The following is a 21,626-nucleotide window of genomic DNA, read 5'->3' on the forward strand; positions in this document are numbered from 1 at the left end:
GCTGACGTCATAGAAGGAATGGTTGGCTGTTTGGAGTAAACACCCTTCTCATCTTGCGCGTGATTGGTATCAGAAGTATGATTAAATTTCTTGAAATTAATGGCGGGTTTATCCCTCGGCCAAGAAAATACATGACTGTTCTGGAAATCTAGATAATCACATTCTAGTTTCCTTTTTTTTATCTTGTAATGCCTTATGATCAACCGAAGACACCATGTTTCTCAAATCACTATAGATAACATCCAGTTCAGAGGAATTAAGCATACATTTTAGTTCTTGTTCTATTACATCTATTTCTGTTGTTAACGTTTCCTCTATTTTGCTATATTGTTCTATAAGAAGCTTGATGTAACAAAAACTGGTGTCCAAATTCAGTTTCTGCCACTTTGACAACAATTCGGGATATGTGTTGCCATAAGTGGGCATTTTGAGTATTCATACACCTCTAGGTACTAAACGGAAGCTAAGACAAGCTTCCATATGCTGTTTCTGCCACTGAATAGTTTTTAATTTCTGTATTTTGTTCTCCAATCTTCTGGTAACCAAAATAATGTCCATACCATGCTTAATGCTGATATCAGCATCTTTACCATGCAATAAATCCTTTGGAGTTAGCTTAAGCAATGGATTTATCGACATGGTATAGTCCATTCAAAGAAAAAATCGGTTCATGTAACTGTTTTTCTGGTTCATGAAACACTTTGTTAGCAACTTCAATTTCTTCTGCCATGTCCCAGTGGCGTTGTAAAGGCAACAAGTCAAAAAAGAAAAATACTAGCCACCAAGCAAGGTACTCACTTTGTAAAACAGTCAAATAAAGGTAAAGAACAAGTGGTACGCCAAAGCAGAAGAATAATCCAAACCACAGTATTCACTTCACGGTTTATTGAAACAGGATCCAAAAGTAAGCGCTTTCACATTGGTCAACAACGCTTCCTCATACTTCAATGATTACTGACAAATCCTTACATTTAAATAATGCTCTCAATTAGTCAATCAAGTCAATCAACATTTAAAGACAAACTACATTCATCATAGCTTTCAACAAAAGTTGCATTTAAATAAAAATTGCATCTGAATAAAAACAATCTAGTGAATTAATAATAATCTACTATGTGAAACCAAATATACAGTTCTTTAACATCCTAATTACAAGGACTATGCGGAATAATGTACATAATTAATGATAAAATAAAATATTAATATATATATATGGCAAATGTACATCTCCAATAGACTGCATATATCAAAACAATCAATATCATCCAAAAAACATAATTAACTATCTAATGACTGTAGGGTCGAGCTGTCAGAAATGGTTTGAGTGACACTTTGTCATTCAAGCCATAACCTTGATATGCCTGTAGCCTAATAATCCACCTATTCTCCAATTCCTCTGTGTGGTTCTTAACATTGCCTAACCTAGATGTTTTTCTTTTCAACGTGAAAGCGCTTACTTTTGGATCCCGTTTCAATAAACCGTGAAGTGAATACTGTGGTTTGGATTATTCTTCTGCTTTGGCGTACCACTTGTTCTTTACCTTTGACTGTTTTACAAAGTGAGTACCTTGCTTGGTGGCTATTATTTTTCTTTAGAAAGTTAATAATGTCCAACAATGCAATGAGCTCATCCATAATACCATAATGTACCATTCTGACCCCAAGGATGTAGCTAATATATTAGTAGACAAATTTAGTGCTAACGTTACACTCCTACTCACACTGTTGCCCACGCTTTCACTGAAAAATTAGTTTTCCCTCAAATCACCTTGGAAAAAAGTCTTAGCTTTCCTGTCAAAGGCTAAAAATAATGTTTCCATGGGAATGGATAACATACATACCTCTCAACCTGCAGACAATGAAAACAGAAACAATGCCCTTGAGAAACAGGAACATCTAGACATCTAATTAACATAATTTGAATATTAAATAGCACATAACTCTTCCACGTCTGGTAGGAATGTGGGACACTACTGTCTGAACATGTTTAAAAACACAGCGACAAAAAAATGATAGAAAAATATAATCACATTATCAGACAGTTAAAGGTCTGCAGATTTTAACAACCTGTATTGCAAAATTCTACCACACAAAGGCATTTATTTTTGCTTCAGAAAAAGTTGAAATGTAAGATTGTCATGTAGTATGTTTTTTAATGTACCAGAGAGCTTGAAAAATCACATGTGATGAGGGGAATTCAGAAAGTTGTGTGACGAGGTAAATTAAGCCTGAAAATATAGACATGCTTCCAAAGGCCGGGACATTCTGTGCATGGGTTGAAAATAAAGTTCCTACAAAACAGGAACAGTTGAGAGCTCTGACAACATGCCAGACTGCATTCTCATCAGTGCCAATTGTGCATTATCTGAGCCTCTACTTAAACTTTTCAGCCACAGCCTACCTCCAAGGTTTGTTCCTGATGCCTGGAGAACAGCCACTCACCTAAGTACCATGTTCAATCATAGCCTCACCTCAGGCTTTATGCCCATTGAATGGCGCACTGCGACAGTTATCCCACTCCACAAAAGGGGGGGGGGCACAACAGACCCCAGGAACTACCACCCCATTAGCCTGACAAGCCTAGTCTGCAAGGCCATGGAATGTATCATGGAACTCAAACAAAGACATTGGAGAGCTCCAAACTCTGGACCCCACAGTTTGGGTTTGTAAAAGGCAGGTCATGTCTCCTAAACCTGACAGACTTCTTTGAAGTAGTCACCAAAGCCATAGATGAGGGTAAGGTGGCTCACACAGCCTATCTAGATCTCACCAAGGCATTCAACACCATCCCCCACTCTGGAATTATAGATAAACTCACTAAACTAGGTATAAATCCCTATGTCACAAGATGGGTTGCCAACTGGCTTACTGACCGAACCCACACTGTGAAAGTAGCAGATTTCAGACCAGTGACAACTGGAGTATCACAGGGTTCATTCCTGGGTCCTCTCCTGTTTGGTATCTACTTCTCAGAAGCACAGGCTAACACAGAAGGTCTTTGGCCAACTAAATTCGCAGATGCCTGCAAACTAGGAGCCATAATCGAAACTCCTAACAATGTGGACATCCTACTAAAAGGCCTCACTGAGACAAATGCCTGGTGTCAAAGACATGGTCTCGAGCTCAATACGAAAAAGTGCATTGTCCTCCCCTTTGGTAAAAACTCTGTACCCATGAACTACCACATAGGCGGTATTCTATTTAACACCAAAAGTGTGATGAGACCTTGGGACACAGGTGGACAGTAGTCTAACCTTTGATAATCACATCGCCACAGCGGTCAGGAAATCCTAAGTGGCACACCTCATCACAAAAGGTTTCTCATCCAGAATTGCCCTCTACGCATCAGTCATTAGACCCATTATAGAGTACAACGCCCCTTTTGGTATGTACCTCAAGCCAACAACTGGAAAGGCCGCAAAAATACCTCACAAAGAGGATTACTGGTCTCAAACAGATGCCTTACGCAGACCATCTCAAAAAACTCCAGCTTTACTCAGTCGCATATTGCGTACTCAAAGGCAATCTCTGCTTAACATATAGAGCTATGTCAAACCCAGAGCTGTTGGACATGCTCCACTGAAGGAAATCCCAATCCCTCTGAGCTACATGCTCTGGGGACCTAAACCTTGTCACCACAATAAACAGAACATGCTGGAGGGATAGATTCCTGTCCCAGAGACTTCCCATACTCTGGAACAGACTACCTATCTGTTAAACAGAGCTCCTCATTAGCACTCCATGAAAAATCTTTGATGATTGGATGGGTAAATAGGAAATTCACCCTGGGGATCACTTCTGTGGTTCTGCTCGACAGGGGCACAGGAAAATAATTTTCTTGGGTGGCGAAAGCCAGGGTACCTTTTTGGCTAGGCTTGTACAGGCCCTAGGGCCAATAGCCTAGTACCTACCTATGAACCTATGTAACTTCCCTACATGTGGGTGACCAACTTAACTAACCTAGATCCCAACCAGTTTGGTTTTGTAAAGGGCATGTTTTGCCCCCTGCACCTACTAAGCTACTTTGAAAAGCTTGCAGAAACTGTGGACAGTGGTCATTGTGAGCACACTGCTTATCTGAACATACACAAGGCTTTTGACACTATCCCCCATGCTAGTATTATTGAAAAATTAGTCAAGCTCTAAGTAAATCCATATATTGTTCAAAGGATTGCAAACTGGTTGTCCAATATATCCCAAATTGAGAAATTTGCTAGTTCCCCCTCTTTTTGTTGCGTCTCGGCTTTTCCTGTAACTAGTGAGGTTCTGGGCCCTCTCCTGTTTGGCATTTATTTTGCAGACATTGCAGCCAATATCCTAGAACTGTGGCTGACCAAGTTTGTTGATGACTACAAACTGGGCACTGTTATCCACCCATCCACTGATACAACACAGCTCTAGCAAGGGCTCAAATGTGCACATGCATGGTGTGTCAAAAATGGCCTCAAACTAAATGAAAAAAAGTACAGCATAGTAGCATTTGGCAGAAAAGTTACTCCCACCTTATACATTATAAATGATACTTTTCTTCAGAAGATAATCATAAGAAATCCATATACTTATGTGGAAAACTCTCTCTCTCTTATTCAGTCTTCACCATATTTAGGATATCCTTCTAGCTAGCAAAGTTAATTCCCAAGGGAAGATCTATTCAAGCTTATTGCTCAGTGGAAAAGGCCCAAAGATTTCTAACCAAGAAAATTAAACATCTCAACTCCTTCAATTCCTTGACAGATTGGTGTGGATCTCCCTATAACTCAGTAGTCAACATGTTGCTGAAAGGTGACCTGTGTCTTGCTTTTTGAACCATGGAAGACCCAAATTTATTTGACTGATTTCTGCATTAAAAAACAGTGTCTCTACAAACACCCACACAACAGATCTAAATTTACACCAACAAATAAATAAGACTCACTGGAGAGATAGGTTCCTGATGCAATGTATTCCTAGACTATGGAATAAGTTACCACTGCAGGTTAAGCAAAGTACTACCTTTGGCCACCTTTAGGACTAGTCTTGATGACTGGATGGGTAGTCAAAGTTACACCAAGGTTATGTACAGCTCTACTTGATTTGGAAGGTGAGCACCGTTAAGTTCTTCAAAAGAGTGGCAAGAACTTTTAAGTTTGTCTTCTTTAAGGTGCATATGGCTAGGTATCTTGTGGTCCCTGTCATCACGTCTCTAGTATGTTCCTGTGTTCCAAATAAAATATGGGAAGGTTTTGTTGCTGCAGTCCTTCTGAGGAAGTTGGATGGTACCGCTGCCCATTTGATTTTTTTACCCATAACTCATTACTTACAGACAGGAATCAAAGGAAACATGGTACATTTGTATAAAAAGTTGATATGACAGTAGATAAACCATTTCTGTCCTCCTGGAGGCAGCACCACCCTTGTTTCTTTATGCTTTCGGTCATCTTACTTTCATCGTATTGTCCAAAGTTTTGCTGGGTATGTGTGGAGAGAAAGTCTGTGATGATAATGTAATTCACGGACTAAAAAACCCAACTTTAATATGTAATGGCAATCAAACTGGCTGTTGGAAGATTGCTGATTGTTGGCCCTGACAGATGCATCTTCACTTGTTGTCAGAAATTCATTGCGAAGAGACTGACACACCCCTTAGAGTTGACCCAGTAGTCAGGGACTTAGGGACACGCATAGATAGTAATCCAGCCATTGATCATGTGTCTACAGTGGTGAGGAAATCATTCTATGTTGCACAACTTATAAACAAAGGCGTGGCATTCTAAGTCCAAGGAAGTCATTGTTTCACTGGATTCTACATTCATCAGACCCACCATTGAGTACAATGCCCCCTTTGGTATGTACCTAACCAGGCATATCCAACAATTGAAACTTCAAAAGAGGTTCCTCACTAAAAGAATACAGGGCATAAGTAATATGTCCTATGCAGACCACCTCAAGGCCCTAACTCTGTATTCTGTCCCCTACAGGCTTTTGAGGGGAGATCTATGTCTGGCATACAGGACATTGTCAGACCCCACTCTGATGGACCTCCTGCATATCCACAAAACAAACAGCACCAGAATTATCCATTTTAAAGACTTAAAAAACTTGCCCGTGATATAAGACCTTCTGGAGAGATAGGTATGTATAGCAGAAACTACCCAGTCTATGGAACAGGCTCCCCATCCATGTGAAGCACAGTTCCTCCCTAATCCAATTCAAGTGCAACTTGGACAATTGCTTAGGAAACTGGAAATTCATCCCTGGTTTAGCACCTATGTCTCTAATGGACAGAGGTAACCTGTAAATGGTTCATCTCCCAGGTCCATGGTTACACTTAACAAGAGTATCAGAATTTGTCAGAGATCTAGGATGCATGACTAGGCTTAAAAAGGCCCTTGTGGTCGTTAGTCTAGTAAACACCTATGAACCTACCGACTTGTTAAACATGTTACTGATGGACCAAGAGCTGAAGTTGGACCATATCCCACTGTTTGAGAATCTAGAGGTGGCTGTGAAAATCAACTATAGAATCCATTACATGCGAGTCACTACCTTTGGAAGGACAATAATAAACCAGCTAACTGCCATCGTGAGTTCCCCAGATCCCATTCTTTACTTTGTAAGCCACTCAAGCTGAAAACATTAACGTCAGGGAATGTTACAGAAACGAGCTTAACTTTGCTTTAAAGAAAATGTGCAATTTTAAGCCTGTGCCATAAATTTCCAAGGCCAAAGAGTGTATGAACTAATTTTGACAACTGCTGGTATTGTTTTGACAGTATCAGTATTACTAGGTAAGACCATCATTTCAGTCCTTTGTGTTCAAGTTAGACTGCTCTTTTCTGGCATCAAGCAAGGAATATTTTTTTGTAAATCCCAGGCCCCCCTGCCTAAGCCTCTGTATTGGATCTGACATCTAGTAAGGTTTAGACAATGTACGCATGTGAGGGTATTTTGAGTTGTAATGGTATGGTGTTTGTGATGAGGCATACAGCATAAATACAGACACAAACCTCTGCAAATATATTCATCTGTTATCCATACTCTCAACTTTAATTTTACTTAGATGTCACTGATACTTTGGCACTTTTTCTTTTTGTTTCCCAGTATTTGCACAATAATTAGTGTGTGAATGTATAGTGTGTGTGTGTGTATGTATATATATATATATATATATATATATATATATATATATATATACACACACACACACACACACACAAAGCATGAATGCTCCATTATCACTGCAAACCACATCATACTTATTTAGAACAAGTAGTCTGCAACTATTAGACTTCAGAAAGAAAGCAGAGTTATTTTTTCCTACATCTTTTTTTCTTTTCTCTCTTCTTTTGGAGGGAGCCACAGACCACTGAGCCACTGCTGTGGCCACTACCACCCATGTTCTCCTCAATGGTTTGAAGGCATGGCCATCATCCAGGTAGCCATCACATACCACTCAACTGTCCCTGATTTTCAGGGATGTTCCTGATTGACTCTTTCAATTTTTTTCTTTCCCTAGTAATTCCTCTTTAAACTGGCAGTTTTCAGAGAAAGGTTGATGAATTACACAACAAATAATGGCAATAATTAAAGTTTTAGACTTATTTTGCTTCAGAAAATTCAAGTTATTTTACATTCTTCTTTTCTGTCAATTTCTCAAGTTAATAATACTAATATTTTTAAAAGTGTCCCTGATTATTAATGGGTATGTCCCTGATTCAGAAAGTAAGATGTTGAGAGCTTCAAGATCACTCTTGAAGACAGATTCTGCTACCCATCTCTGGTCTCCAGACCTCCCCATGGACAGATGAGCCATATCATGACAAACGTAAGGACCACCAACAAACTCCAACCACCACAGGCTTTATTTGATACGACAATGTAAACCGGAGTGCTTTTGTCTTACGAGCAAGACTTCAGAGTATCAAGGTTTACAAATTAAAAGCATTTACAGCAGCAGACAATTAAATTCAACTAATGAAAAGCTAATTAAATAAATACAATCAAATGAAATAAAACCATGCACTTGTACCAGGCTGTGCGATGTGTCTTAAAAAAAATACACAAAATACTTAGGCAACCCTTGGCAATCCTAGAACACGTTAATAAAAACATTCTTAAAAATAAAACAGATGCATGAACACATGTATAAAAAGGAAAAGAGCACAGGAATATGTGTGCATGAAAAACATATGAAATGTAGGAATATATATATATATATATATATATATATATATATATATATATATATATATATATATATATATATATACACACACACACACACACACACACACACATACACATATACATACACATGTACATGCATGTATAAAAATATAAATGTAACAATGTTCTGTAGTCCCATCTCGCCTTCATTCTTGCATATGGGTTTGGAGCCGCTCCTTGGCTCCGACTCGGCCGATTACAAAGCTCGAAGTCGGCTCGTGGCAAGGTAGGTATCCCATAGTGCACTAGTAAGAATCCCCAGATCTTGTTTGCTGCGTCTGCGAGTTCAGAAGTGTTGTCTTTCTTGGCTGTGGCTAAGCTGGAATATTTTCGATCCCCTACCTCGTCTTCCAGATCCTCCAGGAGTCTTTCTGAGGAGGATGTCGAGAGAGCGGTGCTTAGACTTTTGAAGTCATCGGTGCTAACCAATTTGTCGGCAGCTCCGACCCAATCGGTTCCAGAGCAGTCTAAGGCTGTTTTACCCGCTTCTGTTCTTCCTCAGAGCCATGCTGGTCTTTCAGAGCCAGAGCTATCGGTGCCGTTTATTGCAGAACCTGCAGTTCCAGCACCCCAACTGTCCATCTCAAGAGTCAAGTTCCGCTCAAGACACCCTCTGTGCCATCCCTGGTGTCTAGGAACCGAAGCTCACCAGTCGGCCCCAATGGGGACACTAGGACCCGAACTTCCTCAGTTTCCGAGCCTACCTCTCAGTGTGTTGGCTCGGTTGAGCTCGGATCCTACATCTGTCTCTGAGCCGATTGCTCCGGAGCCAGGGGCTGCTACTGCTTCCTCGAAACCGGTGGTGTCCTCAGAGCCGGAGAGATCTGCCTTCGAGATGATGAGCATGCTGTCTAGATCTTCAGCTCTACACAAGGGTACCGATGCTCTTCTCCCCCTCAAGCTCCGACTGCCTCAGCACCATCTCTCTCAACAGCAGAGACCCGCAGCCTCAGGAGCCCCCCTTGGGTAGCCCCCAGTCTTCAGAGACCTCCCCAGAATACCCTTCTGAGAAGCCTCCTCAGAAGAGAAATTGCAAGAGGAAGCACGTAGACTCCCCTAATGAGTCCCTCACCTCTGACACTGACCTTGAGGAGTCGGAAGGGTCCCCTAGGTCATCTTCTGATATCTCCTTCATAGATATCCTAGAGATCCTGAAACAGAGAGGTGGCTGGCCCACCACCACCCCCCTTCTGATGAGGAATCAGTGCACCTGAAGGCTTTCGTGTCTCAACCTTCAGCCTCTTGGGTGTTTCCACCTTTCAATAAGCTAAGAGTTGGTGGGTCAAAAGGTGTGGGAAACTCCCGACGCCGTGGAACCAGTCCCCAAAAGGCCGAACAAATTTCTTTCGGCTCCTAGGGAAAAAAGAGTTTCTGACCAAAGGTGTGCCTGTAGATGTCATGGTGATGGCAGCAGCCACAAAGGAGCTAGCAGAAACTTCATCTACCCACCAAACAGAGTCTCAAACGATGGACAGATACGGGAAGCATATTTTTTCGTCAGCGGCTTTTACACTCAGATCACTGAATTACCTCACCCATTTCACTAGGCTTCAAAGAGATCTCCTAAAAGAGCTAGGAGATGCTCTCCAAGGTACTTTAACTGAAGGAGTCCCTGAGATGGTTACTACTCAGTTGTCCACCTTAAACTCTATTGTTAACTCCTCCATGAGGCTATTTTACACAGCAGATGGAGCGAGCAAGGCAGCGGGGGTTCAGGAGTTTCCCTTAGGAGACACTCCTGGATGTGCTTATGTAACTTTGCGGAGCCCTTCAAATCTACATTTACCAACTCTGTTTGGACTAAAGGTAAAAGACACTCACCAGATGCTAGCAGGAAGGGAAGACTCTCTCTGCCATGGGAGTACGTTTTTCTGTCCCTTCTAGACCATACCCTAAAAGTCAGAGAGGCGGAAAAACGTGGTTCGAGAAATCTCAGAGATTTTTCCCAGACGCACAAGGTGATTCCTTCTCCAGAGGCAGAGGAGGAAATAATGGTAGACATCACCCTAGAGGCAGGGGGGGGGGTCCGCAAAACCAGGGTGACTGCGATTCCTTTTGTGGATGTCCCCATCAGCGGTCCTGAAGTGGGGCTCGACTGTGCTTCTTTGTACCCAGAAGCCTGGCACGTCATCACACAAAACACGTGGGTACAAAGAATAATTTCCAGAGGATATTCCATACCCTTCTCTTTCCCACCTCATCTAACGAAGAGAATCCCAGATGTTCCACCCAATCACAGGGATCAAGCAACTATAGAAGTCCAAAACTTGCTTCAAAAAGAGTCATCCAAACCGCCCCCACAGACCAGATAGGATTCGGAACTTACTCCAGATTCTTTTTAGTGCCAAAATGAACAGGGGACTGGAGGCCCATCTTGGACCTCAGCAAGTTAAAAAAAATCCGTGAAGAAGTCCAAGTTCCGAATGGTAACACTGCAGTCTATACTCCCTCTGTTAGGGAAAGACACCTGGATGTGCTCCATAGACCTGCAAGATGCGTACTACCACATAAAAATGGAGCGCGCATCAAGGAGTAATTTACACTTCTGGCTGGGAGCTAGTCATTACCAATTTCGTGCTCTGCCCTTTGGTCTCACCACAGCCCTCAGGGTGTTCACCAAATGCATGGCGGTTGTAACGGCTCACTTGAGACATCTTGGATTCCAAGTGTTTCTGTACCTGGATGACTGGCTCCTGACTGCCACCAGGCACCTACAGCCAGGGATTCAACCATCCCAGTCTGCACTCAGGTAGGCATTACTATAAACTGGGAAAAGTCTGTCTTGTCACCCTGTCAATATGCGACTTTTATAGGCACAGAAACAGTCACAATGATGGCTTGCCTTCCTTCAGACAGAGTGTAAAATCTAAGACAACAAATATACACAGCCTGCTTCCCCAACACAAGGTCAAAGCGAAGACGGTGCTCAAACTTCTAGGAACCATGACCTCCACTATAACTCTAGTTCCGCTAGCCAGACTACATATGAGAATTCTACAATGGCTACTCTTTTCCCAATGGTCTTTTCAGCAACTGCCTCGGTCTCATCCCATTTTAATAATGGAATCTTGCAAAAAGGACCTTTGTTGGTGGATCCAGTCCAATCAACCAACGACAGGGAGACCATTCATTCCTCGCCAAACTGTTGCTACTGTGACCATGGATGCCTCCCAGATAGGGTTGGGGGGCATCATCTAGGAAGGACAGTCCAAGGCACATGGCAAGAACACGAGGCTCACTTGCAAAGCTAGTAGCACTGCTCTCATCTCTAGAACATTGATATGCAAGCACTTCACGACTTTCTTCCTCTAGGGACAATAGCAATCCAATCAGGCAATATGTCAGTGGTATAGTATATAAACAAACAAGGGGGAACCAGATCTGATCCCCTATGTCGAGAGGCTCTACGTGTTTGGCAGTGGGCGATATCTTCCCAACGCTTTCTAGCTGCAATACATATCCCAGGGAGAACCAGTGTGATAGCAGACCAGCTCAGCAGGGAAATCTTGATGCCTCACGAGTGGTCTCTGAATCAGAAAGTCGCGGAACAGATTTTCCACAAATGGGGACAGCCTTGCTGCGATCTGTTTGCCACCCCAATGAACACCAAATGCAGCAGCTACTTCACCCTTACCAACCCCCCCCCCCCCCGAGGGACACAGAGAGATGCACTTGTCCACAATTAGCCATCGGGACGTCTTTATGCTTTTCCTCCCTTTCCGCTAATATTGAACGTGATCCAGAAAGCAAAGCCTTTGGGAAGCAGAATGATTCTAATCACTCCTTACTGGCCTCATCAGATTTGGTTCCCCTTTCTAGGGCCTCATCTTCTGGATGATCCCATGGACTCTGGACCCAGTACCAGACCTTCTGACACTTATGTCAGGCACGTTCCATCCCAGTCTCCACACCCTCAACTTGACAGCATGGCTGCTCCACTTCCACCCCTAGTCAGGCCTCATGATTTCTCCCCTGTGGTTACATATATCCTAACATCTTATAAACCTTATATGAGAAAATTGTACGCTAGCAAATTAAAAGATTTTCTCTCTGGGCACAACCTAGGAACATAGATCCATACACAGCCTCCATCCCTTTAGTGTTAGAATTTCTAACCAAACTTTTTTTTTCTTTTTTTTTTTAATCTGGGATCAGCTGCTGCTACAATCAAAGTTCAATTAGCAGCTATCTTCAATTTTAATTTGGGACAACATGAGCCTAATATTATGGCTCTCAGATTGTGTAAATCTTTTTTAAAAGGCACTACCTTACTAACATCTCCTTTTCAAGAACCTACATCTCCCTGGGATCTAAATTTTGTTCTTTCGAAACTTAACTAATTGCCTTTTGAACCTTCACAAACATGTAATTTAAAGTTCCTATCATGGAAGACCATTTTTCTGGTAGCCATTACGTCTGCCAGAAGAGTGTCAGAGCTGCAAGCACACTCAGTCAAACCTCCTTACTTGATATTTCACAGAGACAGAGTTTCCCTTCGCACTAAGCCTTCCTTCGTACCAAAGATTTGTTCACAATCTAATATTAATCAAACTATTGATCTGCCAGTCTTTTCCCATATCATACAAAGCGGAATACAAGTTTCATCAACTTGATGTACACAGACAGTTAAGGTTCTATCTACACAGAACACAAAAGTTCAGAAGATCAGACCAGACCAATTATTTATATCCTTTTCGGAGAAGAGAAAAGGAATGCCAGTCTCCAAGATAACGTTATCAAACTGGATTTCAAATTGCATATTTTTTTATTTACTCTTCTAGTGTGCCGCGGTGGTGCAGTGGTAGCATCGTTGCCTCACAGCAAAAGGTTCTCCCGTTTGATTCATGGCTGGAGTGCGGGGAGTGCCTTCTGTATGGAGTCTGCATATCCTCCCCGCAGTTGGGTGGGCGTTCGAAAGACATGTGTAAACGGGCGTGCCTTAGTGGAAGGTTGAATGTCAAAGCTGGCACCTCAGCGTTCGTAAAAATCTACTGCCAATCATTAGCGGACCGGAGTTCCGCTGTGACGACCCCTAACAGGGAAAAGCCGAAAGACAACAACACTCTTCTAGTGGCAAAGAACTCCCACTTAAAATTAGAGCGCATTCTACCAGATCTATATCCACATCTGCAGCTTTTCAAGCCAGAACTCCAGTGGACAGCATATATGCAGCAGCAACTTGGGCTACCCCTCATACCTTTATTACTCATTACAAACTGGACTTGGCCTCCACGGGAAGAGCCTCCTTTGGTTCCACGGTTCTTAGAAGTATAATCCTGTGAGCCACCCAAGAAAAAGGTGCTAGGGACACTGTCCCATATGTAAGAATGAAGGCTAGATAGGACTACAGAACACAAAGAAGTTATGTACTCACCATAACATTCCATGTTTGTAGTCCATCTCGCCTTCCATTCTTATGAACCCACCCACCTACCCCCGTCCTTGTATCCTTGGAGGATCTGGAGACAAGCTAATGTCTATCTTCCTTAGAGTTGGAGACCTTTCATCTTGGTTTTTCATTATGGAAATACTTTATATCACTTTTATAGACAGCAGCAAACACGATGTGGTGATTCTTACTAGTGCATTATGGGATATCCACTTTGCCACGAGCTTAGAGACTTCGAGCTTTGTAATTGGTTCCAAACCCATGTTTAAGAATGAAGGGCAAGATGGACTACTAACATGGAACGTTATGGTGAGTACATAACTTCTTTAATTTGTTTTTGTGCACGTTTTCAGTTAAAGGTGAGCCATATCATTCCTCTCTCTCGCTTCCCTCTACTTTGTCTCCCAGTACTGGGTTACTTACTGATCCCAGGTAATCTGGGTCTTAGTCTGCACTGCATCCTTGTACATCACTAATCTAGCCACTGTGTTCTACCTCTTCATAAAGTGTCCTCTAAAAGCCCTTTAAAAGGACCAGTTGTAAACAACCAAAAATAAAGAAATACACATTTTTTCTTTAGACTAGCAAATGCCACGTTATTTACTTAGCATATTAGTCGGTTCCATGTTCCAAGTGCAGAGTGACTGATGCAATAAAGACAGGCTGATTTTAACTGCGATAAGTGGAGGAATGGTAGCAGTGACTGGTAATTCTACTCCTCTTTCCTTCATAAGTGGCAAGGGGGAACAGACTTACAAAACCTTCTTTGAGCAGCATGTGTGAACAGTGTGTTGTATGAATGTCAGTGGCTGGAAATCACGACAGAAATTAACAAAAGAACAAAAAGCTGCAAGAAAATGCAATGCCTGGCTAAAAGAGCATCAGCTAAGAGAAATATAGTGCTTATACAGAATTCCCCTCTCGATCAAAGCACAATTATAAGTATAAATGAATATTTACATTGACTGGAATTAAAAGTCGGATACAAACCAGCTATAAGACATCGCAGAAATCCTTAGCTGTCAACTCAACAAGCTACTAGGATAAAATTAGAATGAAAAGGTCATAGTAGACTGGAACAAAGGGTCACACACTGATACATAATTTGATGTATTGTATCAACAGCGAATGGTTCTTCTATTACAAGTCTCAAACATGTATTAATCAGAAAATTTCTATCACAAACATTCTTAAAACCTATGGGTAGGGAATAAAGAAAATGTAAATACATATAATGTAAAATGTACCTATATATCTCTACAAATATTGAAGGATTAGAACATGTATATTGCTTTTACTCCATATGCTGTCTATAGAATGAAGGAAAGGTACAGATGCGTCTTGTATATACGTGCTGTACTGCAGACTTGATTATATGAAGTTCTTGTATTATTGTAAACTTTAATTCTTAATCATTGAAAAGTTATAGTAAAACATACATCAGATGCTGCTGTAGTAACAGACTGTCTTTCTTATTAGGGAAATTAGAGAATTAATGGATTGTTACAGACATGAGAAAAAAAAGAACTGTTTGTATGTAAAGCTAAACAATATGAACTAGGCAGAAGTACTAACTTCAGAGCCTTGACATATTTTGCCTTTTCGAAACATAAGCCCTCCCAACACCCTGTCATCACATTTGTTTCCTCATCCTATGTGGTACTAGTACTTCCACATCTCCCAATGTGGAAGGTTTCCCTTTCTGAGACAGCAACATTTGGTGAATTCATCTCTATTCAGAGCCATCTGTCTGTCACACAGCTGGTTCAGGCTTTGCTACATGCACCTAGCCTATCTCTTCCCTTGTGAATCGGGGCTGCAATATACAGTGCATGTAGTACAGGTTCTTACGTGCACGACAAGCTCAGGTGTGGCATGTTTTTCAGCCAGGACTCTCCTTTATACCTCTACAGCTTGTCTGGTGACCTACTTCAGGAGGCACATCTTTCAGGGTTGTCCCCCAGGACCCCCACTACCCTGAAATGAGTGAGCGGGCTTGTCAGTCACATCATCAAGGCTCCTCCAGTACATTGGGACCACTACTTAAGTAGGGCCACTAGTGCAGCAGCCAAAACTCCATTGATCTGCAGCACGGATCCAGCCTTATTACAGATGACCTTCTTTAGTAAAAGCGGTCAATTCTTTTCAGAGATGGTGCCAAGAACACACTGCAAGGCTCAGTTACGTGGAAATGGACAGTTTTAAAAAGAAGTTAGGGTTTAACTGACAGTAATATGAAGTTTAATGCGTTTTCTTTAGGCTAAAGGATAGATGGGTGTGATGCATGTAATGCACAGCCTGTGGTTGATGTGTATGTTCTAGTTTGGTTTCAGCTTATTTCTTGCATTCTTCGTGCAAACTAACAATAAGAAAATTATAAATAAACACTAAAAAGCAGAGTAAACTTTTACAAATCGAAAATTTTAGTAAAGAACAATTTTCATGCCTTTATTACAAACACTCTGTTAGCCAGTGGGTATGGTTGAAAAAAAGAGCACATCCCCAACATACAACTGTGATGTTCTAGGCAAATAGAAATTATCACATTCTACCAGGGAATTGACAATATAATTATATCATGTTAATTAACAATGTGGAGAAGGGCAGTGGGCTGTTCCAGACTTATACGGCTGCATTACATATGGCACAGTAATTCAAAACACATATCAGAAACCAAAATGTACTTTGAACATCTGACATCCTGCAAGCTAACAATCTTGACTTGTTTATCCCATATGTCCCCACACAAACAGATTTGTGTACTACACACATTCAATATGTTCTCTGAATATTTTAAGTGGTTTATTTTGTACGGTTCTGAGTTATATTTTGAAGTAAAAGCTAAAGAATTAAACAAGTGTAATGAAAAATAGGCTTTAAATAAGATTTTATAATAAACACAGGGTGCGCACAGTGTGAACTTGATGCAGTAATGGGATCTGTTCTAACAGACTACTTGTTTGATATAAATGCCTTTATTACAAAAACTCCAACTTTACACTCCTTTTAGGGATAACAGAACACTATACCCTGCAGCAGTATGCCATGTATAAGTTACAGTACTGCCCAGTCTAAAAAAGTTCAGTAAGTGATAACAAAGTTCATGTTACAAAATACTAAATATACAGAAAACTCTACAGCATTCTGTCACATGAGCAATAATTGATTGAAATGTAATGTGTTTTTGTTCTAACAAATAAGTATTTTACACTGTCCGTTTCCAAGGCACTTTGTGTTTTCAGATTTCAAGTTAACTGCAATTATTATGCAGTTATAAAAATGGCACGTCGGTAGCAATGTACTGACTTTTAGAACAGCACATAAAATATGTAAACAAAATCATAAATTTTGGCTTTCCTTTTTCCAGTCTATATGGGCTACTATTTCCAGCCCAGAGCACTTGAACTATGGTGTCACTATCATGCAACCAAAATTTGATTTGATTCAGTTTTTCCAGCTCAGCACACTTGAACTACAGTGTTCTCACCATCCAACTGAAATTTGATTTTATTCAGTTCTTCCAATTCCTGCCGATGGCGATCTGTTTTGTGCCCCAGAAGTGAACGGTAGAAGTGCAGGGCAAAGATGATGAAGATCAGTCCAAAAGGCACCATGATCATTGTGGAGACAAGGGCTGCACTCCAACCCTGCTGTGCCCCCTCCCCTGTAGCTGGCTGAGAAGTGGGTGCCTCACTTTTACCAGTGCCCAAAGGCATGAATTTCACCCAACACAGTAATACCACCTCTGCAAGGAACAGAAGGATACCAAGGGCATTGGAAAAGCCCCAGGCCATCTCAATGTAGTGGTGCAAACGTTCATGTGGTGACTCACTGACAGAGTTCAGGTTGTGGATGTTGCTGACAGCCTCAATGTGTGGCAAAATGCAGGTGCTGATCATCAGAGCAAAGAGGTGGACAGCCACCAAAACTGTGGTGCAGGCACTGAAAGCGATAAGGAGTCCCTGTGGATATTTGTAGTCTGTGTCCAACTGCACTTCAACCATTGCCACCTGCAAAATAAAACAGATGCATGAAGACAAGATATTCATGACAATGTTTCCCCTCCTTACACACCACTGACCACAATTACAAACTACTACTTGGGCTGGCAGGGAACAGGCTCATCTCACCATAAGTTGCTTCTTACCACAATAGAATAAAGTGTGGAACAAAATCGAGGCAGAACAAAGTAACGTGCTACAAAATGTGTAGGAAGCAGTCAGGTGTGCATTGCTTTTCAGGCAGTGCAAGATCTTGTGTTGTACAGTGGCATGGTATCTAGTGTTGCTACCTCAAAGCATTTGCTTCTCCAGGTTGGTTCTCAGGATGCCTTTCATGTGGGGTCTGCAGGTTCTGACTGCTTTTTTTACTGGGTGCTACAATTTCCTTCCACATCCCAAAGCCATGCTAAAGATGAAGTGATTATGCTTCCAACTATGCCTCTTAAGCTGTAGGAACTAAAAATCATAACAATTGCCTTTAAAATCATGGCAGTAAGTCAAAAAGGGGAGTATGTTTTTATTTTTCAGAATAGGTCTTTATATACAGTTGCTGATAAGTAAACTAAGCCTACAACAATATTTCCTATGTAATACGATATATACCCATAAATGGTATATATTATGAGGAACATAAGTAAATCTAAGAGAAGCAAAGCTAAATCTAAGGCCCAAAAGGCCTACATCATAGCAGTTGAGAGGTAGGTTTCAAACTGCCCGTAGGTATTAGTGCAGAATGTGTGCACATTTTCGTCCTGTGGCAGACTGATGTACAGTGAGTGCTGGGCAGGCTACAGCTTCCCTGCAATAATGAAAGAGATGAAGCAAATATTTTAGAATGAATGAAATAACAGTGCCACATAGCATGTCAGCATTAATAAAAGTATGCATTCATTTTTATGAGCAAAACCTTGAAGCTACATACACCTTTCAAAGCTTTCATGTTCAACCAGCAATATTACTTGCTCTGTCAAAAGCCCATTTGAATGAAATCAGACCATCAAACCGAACTTTTGGAATGTACATTTTATGAGGAGGGCCCCCCCCCCCACACACCCACCTCCTACTACAATAAACTCAAGGACTGCAAACCTCAGTGAAAGTTATATAATTTCCAAAAGCTTTGTTTGGACAGGTTCAAACTGTATCAGACAATTAGATGACTGCTACCTTCATGCAGGTACAGCATCAGCTTCACAATGAAAGAATTACAAAAGAAAGGATAGCCTGGGACAGAATGTAATGCTACACAGCCAACTGCACAATGTAAACTGGAAACATACAGGAAACTAAATCAACAAAAGCATGATGTGTGGGGGAGATCCACATGTCTAAATGTGTTACACCATTTAAATCCTTCAGGTAAGCTAGCTGTATAGATCTCTATCAGACAGCCTGGCTCAAAGATTATGGACAGGAGGCTAAGCAGTAGGATTTGTCCAGGTGTGCAACGCAAAACTAGACTGCTACAGTAGAGATGACAGGCAGAGTTTTGAGAGACAAAGGTATTACAGATATTCTTTACAAGGATCATTTTTAATTATTCTTTGTTGAGCAGGGCAGAGCACTGATCCAAATGGACCATTTTCTAGATAAGCCGAGGAGAATACAATTGCTGCAAACATGAACATTAAAGCCCTAAACAGCAAGGATTAATACAGATTGATTGGTGCCAAAGACACAGACTGAAGTTAACTGCAAAAAAAAAGCATAATTATTCCCTTTGGGAAAGCTAACACCCTCGCTAATTACAACATAGGCAGCACTCCCTAACAGGAGACCCAGCAGTATGAAACCTGGGTACACAAGTTGAAAGCAATCTGAACTTCAACCATCACGTAGCCACAGCGGTGAGGAAGTCTTTCCATGTGGCACATCTCATAAGTAACGACATGGCATTTAGATCCAAGGACTTTATAATCTCACTGTACTCAGCCCTCATCAGACCAGTTATTGAGTAAAATGCACCCTATGTATGTACCTTACCAGACACCTGCAACAGCTGGAGAGATCCCAGAGATTTCTTCCTAAGAAAATTCAGGGTACACAAAACATGTTCCAAGTGAAAAGACTGAAAGCCCTATCACTATAGTCTGTCTCCTACAGGCTACTAAACGGGGTTCTGTGTCTGGTTTACAGGGCAATGTCTGACCCAGCCCTGATGAAAATGTTACACTTTCGTAAATCAAACCATGAGGGTCACACACTCCAGGGATCGTAACCTAGCCTCGGATATGAACAAATTATGTTGGAGAGATAGATATGTCTCCCACAGACTACCCCTTCTCTGGAACAAGCTTCCCATTCACATGAAACAAAGCACCTCCCTTATCCTCTTCAAGCACAACATAGATCAAAGGATGGGTAATTGTAAATTCATTTCCTTGGTGGTGCCCTTGTCCCTCATGGACAGAGGCAGTTGGTAATAGGCTCATAATTCTGCAAACTTCACACACCCAAGAACTAATAATTGGGGTAACTCCAGATAAATATGGCTGGGCTGGTAAAGGCTGTTGGGCCGTTAACCTAGTAACCACCTATGAATGTATGAACTTCTAAGAAGCCATCTTTACAACAGTTATTACTCAGTCAATTTACCTTTATTTAAAGGAGCCTTCTAACTAAAAAAACATTTAATAAGGCAATAGTCAGAGGCACCAATCAGATTTAAAAGAACATTCCTAACACTTCTTGGGATGACAGGATAACATCTAAAATATTGTTTCCCCTTGTTCTCTGGAGTACTTGAGATGCTTCTAATCTATAATCAAAGATGACAGTTTCCTTTCTATTCTACCCTACCACTGCACCTCAGAAGTTTAAATAACCCCATTACTAAGGTTAGTCCTTAAAACTGATCTTTTCAACTCCTGAATCCATAGTCCAAGCGTTTCTTGCTGTTGTGATGGAGGTCTGTAAAAACCTGCAATACTTTTTTCCACTCTTTTCCTGAAAACTAATCTCACTATTAAATGCAAGAGACAGGCACCAAAATTCTCCGTAATATAGATTAAGACTTGTCTACCTCTAGCAGTGTTTTCATAATTACGGAATACTTGAAATCTAGAAAAGTGCAGTGGTAGGAATTGATCTTTATATCCAGTCTCTGGAATTATACACACTTCTACCTTCTTCTGTTGCAGCATTAGCTTGTATTAATCACTTATTTTTTACCTTCTAGCATTAAGCACTATTTAAATAACTTTGTCAGTGATATGAGCTACATTCTCTATTAGAGATATTAATTCCACTTCTAAAAATCTTTAATTAATTTACTTAGCTTATGACAGAAACTCAGATTCACCAAATAAAGCCCAACTTTGGTAACATAATCATTATCAACTCTAATTCAGAAGGAAAAAATATGCTTATTAGAAGACAGCAAGCATCATTCTCCTGACACTACTGTTTAAGGAAGCAGACTCAGCCCCTACTTTCAGACTTTGGTTAACTATTGGAAAAATGTCCACAAAAAAGAGCTTAACATGAATTTTAGGATCTGGCTGCAATCCTAGGCAGTGATCATTAGAATGAAGCTACAAAAAAAACAGCTAAACGCACAACTCAAGTTACTTTTTGCTGTCAAATTGACCTGACACTCCACTACAAGCAGTTTCAGTCACTTTCCATGCACAAATCAGAAAGCAATTTAAAGAACAGATCATATATTTCCCACATATGAAATAATTTTGTGATATATAGATATATATTATGTTATCGAATACTTACATCGAACGTTATATGGTCGACACCATATGTTCGAAGTTGTAAATATTCAAAAATAAAAAAAAAAAGTTAAAAAAAGGAAAAACTTACCCGAACGTTTTAAGCAGGGGGGGGCAAGCCCCCCACACCCTCGCTCTTTATATATACCAACTCGGAGATCGAACTACAATGCAGTAAATGGAAATTTCTCTATGGAGATTTCAGCTTTAATTTTCGAATATTTACAACTTCGAACATATGGTTTCGACCATATAACATTCAATGTTGTAAGTATTCGATAACATAATACAGACCTTACGAAATTATAC

At 40.9% G+C, this 21,626-nt stretch overlaps 1 protein-coding gene across 4 annotated transcripts in view; it reads right to left on the reverse strand.

Annotated features, from left to right (window-relative positions):
* Window positions 1-15,994: 15,994 nt before the first annotated feature.
* The window catches only part of LOC122813750 (protein orai-2-like), a 777,435-nt gene continuing 771,803 nt past the window's right edge, over window positions 15,995-21,626 (reverse strand). For all 4 annotated transcript variants that reach the window (XM_044086225.1, XM_044086226.1, XM_044086229.1 and 1 more), the window contains exon 2: window positions 15,995-17,604. In XM_044086225.1, the coding sequence (XP_043942160.1) occupies window positions 17,053-17,604 (552 nt within the window). In that variant the 3' untranslated portion in view covers window positions 15,995-17,052. The remainder of the gene's footprint in view (window positions 17,605-21,626) is intronic.

This window comes from Protopterus annectens, chromosome 10.part0 (genome assembly GCF_019279795.1).
Source record: "Protopterus annectens isolate FY-2018-M chromosome 10.part0, PAN1.0, whole genome shotgun sequence".
Classification (NCBI taxonomy): Eukaryota; Metazoa; Chordata; order Ceratodontiformes; family Protopteridae; genus Protopterus; species Protopterus annectens.